Genomic DNA, 8741 nt, shown 5'->3' with positions numbered 1-8741 from the left:
CACACACACACACACACACACACACACACACACACACACACACACACAAAGGTGGGGGGAGAGGGGGAGGAACAGGAGAGGAGATAATGCTTTAAGTCCTGAGTGTATTTTGCCGTTCCACAGATCCTATACACACAAAATCGTGCATGCATAGACAACACAAAAGTATATACTGTTTATAGCAACAAAGAGGTGTGACAAGATGGGAGGGGCAAGGAATGGGAAGAGGCAGGGGAATACCCTTAATTACAATATATACTTGTATGAAAATTGACAAAGAATACTAAAGTAGCAGAAGTGTACTGGAATGGAGTTGATCTGGTCCTTGAGATAAACTCGCTATAAACTTAGAAAGTGGCTGAATTAGACGTTTGGCAGCTGCTGAGATGAATCTTTTAAGATAAACAACAAAACATAAGTAGTAGTATGCAATTATAAAAGTTATAATAATTTATATAAAAAAAAACCCTGCATAGTTGTTATTACAACCGTGGCTCCCTTTTTGTGATAAGTACATCACAACCCCTTTAGGTTTTCAAATAGATTTCTTTAGAAAAATTCAAGTTACTATATTTTCTTTAGGAAGGGGGGAAATGAAAAGAACTCTCAAGACAGGAGGAGGTGGATCTGTTCAAGGCCACCCTAGTCTGCAGCAAGTTCTAGGCCAGCCAGGCCTACCCAGTGAGACACTGCCTAAGGACGACCACCACCCCAGTTTATGTTGTTGCTATTTAATCATTCACATAAATGGACACTATGGTGAGTATGAAAAGGGTGAATTTGCAATCTCCATGTGGGTCAAGAATCCTGGAAAGTCTGAAACATTTGGGAGAAAAATTCCACAGGCAAGACAGACATCCAAAATGGCTCAACATAATTTATTTTTTTATGTTAAAATGTACAGAGTTCTTTTGAAAGTACTTGCTAGAAAGGGGGAAAAGATATTACATACAAGGAGAGGGAGGGGGCTGCCTGGCCAGGAGCGCATGACATGGAGAAATACCAAGACATCTAGGCGCCCCTCCCCTCGGCTTACAAGTCACCAGGAACAGAGTACAAAGAGGTTACAAAACAGGAAAGCAAATATAAACAGACGGGAGTAGACTCAGTTTGTACATGCGGCTTTTAGAGGCATCTGGGGCTCTATTCACACACTCTAGACATCTCTTTAAAGAGAATTTTTATCTTTCTTAAAATAGTTTTTAATATTCTACAACAAAGATAAAAAATTTTAAAGATGGAATGAAATGAAAAAGCTCTCATTTTAAAAGGCATCAAAGTCACTAACAAGTGAGTTTTTAAATTTCTTTTTTAGAAGATTACCCAAGTTATCTTGCTAAAAATACATTTTTTTAAAACAGAAGTGAAAAAATGACAGGTACCAATATTACCGTGTTGGATAATTTTCTTTTATAATATAGAAAAGAACATATTTTTTTTTTTCTACAATAGTTCTACAGTCACAAAGAGGCTTGCGGAAAAGGGAGCTGCCTGATTGAATTTAAAAACAAAACAAAACAAAGAAACCCAAACACAACTGCAAACCAACAGAAAGTGAATTCACGGCCCTCATTTCAACAGCTTCTCCTCTGCCTTGACCCACCCTCCTCCCAAATAGACCTCCCTTCCCTCCCTCCCATCCCTGCCCCATCCCATCCAGGAAGCAATGACATAGCTGAAGATGTGGGAGAGGGCAGCACGGAGCACATTCTACAGAGATGACTGGGAACCGGAACAGTATATACAGAGAAACTGGGTCCTACGCAGCCTTGCGCATGCTCAGAGTTGATAGCGGGACAGTGTGGAATTCTGCTTTTCTAGCTAACACACTTAATTGAGAAAGCCAATTAAGGTCTATAAAAAAGCCCAACAAACCTGTGCATTTGAAAAAATGTAAAGCCTAATTAGTACTTTAAAAATTTATCTATATAAAATGTACAAATAAAGGAGAGAATTTATGCTTACAGGTAACTTTTTAAGCATTATGTCCTCCTTTTGGATATTTGACTGCACATACCAAGTGGTATAATAGTTTCCATCTTCTAATGATGGAATATATAATATATATATATAATTATAATTATATATATAGTTTTTTTTACCTATCCCTGGAGCGAGTAGGAAGAGAACGGGCAAACTAGTGAGACAACATGTGAGCCTCCTGAAGCCCTACTGCCAGCTGTGCCCTACTATGCTGGTGGTGGGCCTCTCCTTGCTCGTCCTCACAGGAGAGGGGCTAGTGCACACTGGTTCTTGGGGGTGAATTCAGGATCTCAAGACAAAATGAAAACGAGAGGTATGCATCACTTCTGCAGCTACAAGAGTCACACCATCATCTCCCTTGGGACGCCATCTGCACCAGGGGTTTTCTAAGTCACTGATACTACAGTCGTTCATGGAGACTATGGATATGACAGGCAAATCACAGGGGCTTGCTCTGAGGGTTACCAGGGTCAAAGGTACCAGCACAAGACCCTTAGCCCACATTTCCAAGTACATCCTACAGAGGCGAGTGGAGTGTGCATGTTAGGGCTGATCCACCAGGTGGTACATCTCCCCTTTCTGATTGTTAGCTGACCGTGTGTGTCCTCCAAAGGCTGGAGTAGGATTGCAAACAGCTTTCCTCTGAGATTCTGCTGTTAAGTGAGACTTACAGTATTTTTGTGTCTCTGAGTGCTGAGTGGGAATATTTTTAAAAAAAATTATATTATACTTGATTAAGGAAAAACAATTCAATGAACTCTACCTAGAAACACTCTTGGGGAAAAGTTTCCAGCGCGCGTGTGTGTGTGTGTGTGTGTGTGTGCGCGCGTGTGCGCGCGCAGGGAGGAGGGGAGGGAATTTTACAAGGAGCAGCATTACCTGCTTCACTGTATGAATAACAACAACAACAACAACAACAACATTAAGTTTAAGGAGCTCGGGTTGTTCTCCACGTCCCCATCCCAGTTCCCCTAAGTGCCTCCTGTTGGAATGAAGTGGGAAATGAAGGTTGGGTCTGGAGGACAGGGCCTGGGTGACCCTTGAGATGTATATATAACATTTAAAATGACAACAGCGAGAGCTGCAGACAGTGAGGGGAAACATACATTGTAAAATAAAAATAAATTCACGTTTACATAAATTCTGTCCATGTGGTATATAAAGAAAGTAAGGCTCCTTTTAATTATGAAAAGATTCTGTGCATGTTTCCCCTACCCAAATCCATCTTTAGATGAGTTCTACTGTAAAATGTTCAAGACTGTGAAGAAAACAAAAACCTAAAACAAAGTCGAACCCCCAAAAAGAGATCAGGTTTTCTAAAAACAAAACAGTAATAATAATAAACCAAAGAAAAACTCCTCTAACTCTACAGTAATATTTTAACTGGAAAAAAGGTCCATTTTTTTCTCTGGTTTGTCAGTATAAAAAGTTCCTTTATTTATATATATTTCAGCTTCTGACTGCCAGCCCCCCTTGCTCATCTCCGCATGTAAGGTCCGTTAAGTGACTGCTTGGGCACGCCAGCAGCGTTCATGTAGCTATGATGGGAAGGGCCAGTGTACATCATGTTCCCGTGAGGGTTGGGCTGCATAGGCTGCTGGGTATAGGCCTGGCTTCCCATCATTCCCATCTGCATCTGCATAGGATACTGTGCTGTCTGGTTCATGTAGGCAGGGTTACTATGGTAACTGCTGTTCATCATGGGCTGTGTCATTCGATAACTGTTCATGGCATTCAAGGTGTTCATATTCATGGAATTGACATTATAGGCTGGAGTGGGCATTAAATTAACCCCCATGTTCATGCCACGCTGAACAGCCAATGCACGAGGGCCAGCCTGCATGGCAACTGCTGGTGGGCTGCGGCCATATAGCTGCTGTTGGTGTGCAGTTGCAGAGGGTAAAGGTGCAGACTTGGAACGGATAGAAATGTGCCCCTTGACCGGCATCTGCCCTTGCAACCTCTGAGTGTGAGGAATTCCGATGTTGGTGGCAGACATGTTGCACTGTAGTAGAGGTGATGTGAGGTTCATAGTAGTAGATGCCAGATTTGGGGGTGGAGTCATGGTGGCTTGTGCTTGAGGGGTCCCGGCTAAGGGATGAGATGGAGCTAGCTGAGCCAGTCCCGTGTTGGACAGAGAAACACTGGTTGCATAGGAAGTCACAGCCGGAGAATGACTGTAAGGCATGGCATGAGGGTCCATGATGGTGTTGGTTAGCTGCTGCAGCTTGGCTAGACTGAAGGTGGCTGACGGCTGGGAGTAGCTGCCAGCACCGAAATCCCCTGGAACCCTCTCGTAGATACTGATATTCCCAGTGCTTCCAGACTCTGGTATCTCCATTATCATGGGAGCTGCAGTGAAGCTGTTGTTCATACTGCACTGCGACAGAGGGGGCTGCTGCTGTGGTGGAGGGGGCTGGGGCTGCTGCTGTGGTGGAGGGGGCTGCTGTTGCTGCTGTGGCTGTGGTGGGGGAGGTTGTGGGGCCGCCTGTTGCTGTGGCGGCGGCTGCGGCTGCTGTGGCGGCGGCGGCGGGGGTGGTGGCGGGGGTGGCTGCTGGTTACTGGGAGGCCTTTCCACCACACAAGTCTGAGGTGACTTGATATTGCAGTTGGCGGCTGGCTGCACACTGTTCTGTTGCAGCATGCTGCAGCTGTTGCCCATGTTGGCCATTTGCTGGGTAACAACACAACTGTTCTGGGTGAGGCTGCTTGAAGATGACAGGCCACCATAGGAGCAGCTGCTCTGAGAGGAATTATTCCCACAAATGCTGCTGCCCATGGTAGAATCATAGCTGCTTGGGTTCTCATAGTTCTCTGTGGTACTCTCGATGCTGCCCAGATCACTGAAGCCACTGTCTACCACCTGCTGAGAGTGGTCTGATACGGAAGGCACATCCATCATGGGGCTGGTCTCCATGTTCTGCATAGAGGGTGCGGACAGGGATCCTTGCTCTGGGCTGATCTGTGTGTAGCCACTCTCCAGGGCAGGCATGCTGGGGCTGCTGACGGAGCGGACTGACTGGCTAGGATGAGACGGAATGGAGGATATAGGGCTATTATGCTCTGAAGCGTGACAGTCTTCAACCATTGACATCTGGGGGTCCTCATCAGTGTGGGTGTAACTCTGCAGCGTCTGGCATGCCGCAAGAGTCTCTTCGCAGTCCTGGTAGGCCCCTTCGTGTTCACTGCTCTCTTCCTGAGTCAGAGATTGCACTGCCTGTACAGTCTCCAGGTCCAGTTCGCTGTGTGGGATCTCTTCCTCCTCCTTTAGCTCAATTAACTCTTCCTTAGTGTTGGAGTCTTCCTCATGGTCCTCCTCAGAGCCTGGCATGGTTTCTGATACTACAGAAGCCTCATGGGAAGGCTGATCCTCCTCAGAATCTGGTTCAGCCTCATCTTTATCCTTTGTATTCTCCCTACTGTCCTGCATGTTTGCAGCTAAAAAAGATCCCTGGACGCCAGGCTCCTCCTTGCCGTCTTCTCTAGCTGGCTGCTCCTCTGGCTCTTTTGTCTTTAGCGAATCCAGGTGGCCGTCATCCTCGTCATCAGCATCGTGGTCTTCATTCTGGTTGGCCTCTGTAGTCACTTCATCTTCTTCCTCTTGCTCCTGTTCCTCCAGCTCTTGCGTCTCTTCCTCTGACCGCCCCTGACCATCCAAAGGCTTCTCGTCTTCCTCCTCTGCCTCGGGTTCTTTTGGTTCCGCATCAGGGCTGTTGTTGCTGTCCAATGGGGACATGGCTCTAATGTCACTGCTGGTTGTATCCTCTTCCTCTTCGGCCTCCTCATCTGGTTCTGTGTGCATCTCCTCCTTCCTTTCTTCCAACAAGTCCTCCTTTACCTCAACAATTTCTTCATTCTCTTGAGTTCTGGGTTTACGGCCTGGTTTAATGGGGACTACGGGCTCAACTAGGCATTCCTGTGCGGAAGCAGCTATGATTTCCTGATTCAATTTAAATCCTGGTTTCCGCCCAGGCCTTTTCTTCCAGTGGATAGGTTTTCGGCTCTTGCCTTTGGGCCATCCCTTTTTCTTTTTCATAGGTGTAGAGGTATCTGGCTCAAGTGAAGCACTGTTCACATCACATTTTCGCAAGAGAGATACTGGTTTTAGGACAGGAGTGTCTGTACAGAAAAGAGAGTGAGAGAGGTTACAAGACCTAGCATTTCTTTGAGACCAACATGTACAGCAGAAGAATCTAAGAAATAAAACTAACTAATTGCACATCAAGTGACACAATGAACTGGCAGAGCAATGAACTAATCCTGGGCAACATGATTCTACCACCTACTTGTTAAAGGTGGTTGATACCAAACTCTATGAAGATGCAGTCAGCTCTAAGTTAAACCCCAGCAGCTTCTGTTGGCTTTCCGTTACCTCTTTGGTTTGCTTTTGTTTCCATTACTTGAAGTGGGCTCATAAGGCAATTCTGTAGACCACCAATTGAGCCTCCCCTGTGAATAACTGTTAGTCACTGTGTTTACATGGGACCAACTGCAAAGCATCTAGTCTTAACCACGTGTTGACATGCAGTCCTCAACAAGTAAGAAATGGTCAATGTGACAGTAATATTTAGAGGAAATAAATTCAACAGTGGCATTACTTTTCCTAATTGTGGCAAGACATAGAAGATAAACTTCAAATCATTTTATAGTAGAATTCAGTACATTAAATAATACATTCTTATTTATTATCATTTTAGAAGGATATGAATGTTGAGGAAGAGAGAATTAAAGGTTTGTTTGTGGTACATCTGGGAAGTCAGCAGAGGCAGCAGCAGCAGCAGCAGCAGTCTGAGTAAGAACTGTCCAGGTCATAGGAGCTCCCAGGAGGGACACCATTATGACAAAAGGATTCAAGACAGAGCACAGCTCCAAGTCCCAATCACACCAAAACAGTCTCAGTTCCCTAGATACACAGCAATATCTAACAAGAGTAAAACTGGGCGATTATCTAGTATAATAAAGCAAGGACTTTAATGATCACTACATTAAAAACATGCATCATATAGAAAGCTTTATGATAAAACTGTGCAAGGTATGGTGTGATTTTCAACATCCAGGAGGCTATGGCAAGTGGGTCAGCTAGACAGTGTCACATACTTAACAATTCTCCTGTCTTCTACCATGTGTACTCACACTCATGCACATGCACACATGCATATGTTCTCTCACATACAAATATACACACACATGCACACAAATTCACACATGTACATATGAACATACATATACATACCTGCATATACACACATACACACACACACACACACACACACACACACACACACACACACACATACCACAAAGGCTTTGGTAAAATACAAGTCCTATGTACTAGGTTTGAAGCCAAGAGTCTAAGAGAATAAAATAAAATACTCTTCCAAAAAGGCAAAAGATAAAATAAAATTAAGTAGTACAAAGCAATACCAGGCAACACCATTTCTTCCACGTCACCTGTGAAAATGCAAAGGCTGACGGAGGCATCAGAACAAACATGATGGAGGTGTAGGTGACACAGCACACACCAATCCTGCCTTCCTCCTCGCTCATCTCAAGTGAGCCTGTATTCCTGTACATGGGAATACGTCTATTTTAAAAGTAACTGACTGGAATGTTAGCTACACCATATAACATAGCTTATTTTATCATTGCCACTTATTAGAAATGTACAACTGGTTACTGGGTTGTGCACACATATAATTCCAGAACCAAATAGGCTCAGGCAGGCCAGACCTCTGTACAGTGAGTCTTAAATAACAAAACAAGAGAAACACAAAACACCCTTTAACTGAGGATTCAGATAAAATTCTAGGCAACATTAGGTAAAAAGGAAGGACTTCCAATAATTAAGATTTCCTGCAAAAGCAAGAACAGATCATGTTAAAGAAGAATGTTTAAATGCAGAAGTGACTATGATATACCCCATGCAATCCGCAGAGATTGCCAACTCTTCTGCTTCCAGTCCTAGTGAGTTGTGTTTATTCTCAATCCTTTGGGGAAGGGTCTGTAGAAATTACTTCTGTATTTTCAAAGACACACAGAGACGACTCTAAGAAACGGTTGTGTAAACCTACCATCTGCATCGTCTGACTCCTCCTCGTCCTCCTCTTCCTCCTTAGACGGTCTCTTAGAGGAGGACTGACACCTAAGGATGTCCTGTGAGGACAGGCAATGAAAGTATCCTCTGGGGAAGAGCTCATTTTCATCCTCCTCCTCCTCCTCTTCATCCATCTCAAATGTAGGTTCCAGTCTTGGCATTGGTCTCTCAGAGTCAGAGTCTTCAAAAGGCTCATCTAATACCTCAGTGGTCTCAGAGATAGTCTCTGTGACTACACTGCTATTGTGGTGTTTCCGCTTGCGGACTCTTCGTCTTCGGTGAAGAATTGGTTTCTATTTGGTAAAGAAAGCAAGTATTTTATTTATAGAAATGAACTTTTTTCCCTGCTTTAAAATAAAAGTTTAAAACTTTGCAGAATTAGCATATTAAAAACAAAGATGCAGTTTGCCAAAAGATATTCTGGTAAAAACAAAGTGTTAAGAACACAGAGATGTGTGTGGTCAGTGAGGAGGCTCCACAGGTGAAGTTTCCTGTTCAAACTGGGCAACCTGACATCAACCTTGGATCCCATATACAAGTGGGGGAACTAAATCCTTAGGAATGTCCTCTGACCTCTACATACCCACCAAGCACAAGCCCACAACACACATACACATGTACTCTTATACACACACACACACACACACACACACACACACACACA

At 44.1% G+C, this 8741-nt stretch overlaps 1 protein-coding gene across 4 annotated transcripts in view; it reads right to left on the bottom strand.

The window, feature by feature from the left end:
* Positions 1 to 857: 857 nt before the first annotated feature.
* Positions 858 to 8741, bottom strand: part of Kat6a (lysine acetyltransferase 6A) — an 84306-nt gene continuing 76422 nt past the window's right edge. For all 4 annotated transcript variants that reach the window (XM_021219568.2, XM_021219570.2, XM_029532146.1 and 1 more), the window contains 2 exons: positions 8055 to 8370; positions 858 to 6102 (listed from right to left, as the gene is read on the bottom strand). In XM_021219568.2, the coding sequence (XP_021075227.1) occupies positions 3461 to 6102; positions 8055 to 8370 (2958 nt within the window). In that variant the 3' untranslated portion in view covers positions 858 to 3460. The remainder of the gene's footprint in view (positions 6103 to 8054; positions 8371 to 8741) is intronic.

Source organism: Mus pahari, chromosome 19, assembly GCF_900095145.1.
Source record: "Mus pahari chromosome 19, PAHARI_EIJ_v1.1, whole genome shotgun sequence".
NCBI lineage: Eukaryota > Metazoa > Chordata > Mammalia > Rodentia > Muridae > Mus > Mus pahari.
Note: the sequence above shows the minus strand (reverse complement) of the source record. Positions and strands in the feature narration are given on the sequence as shown.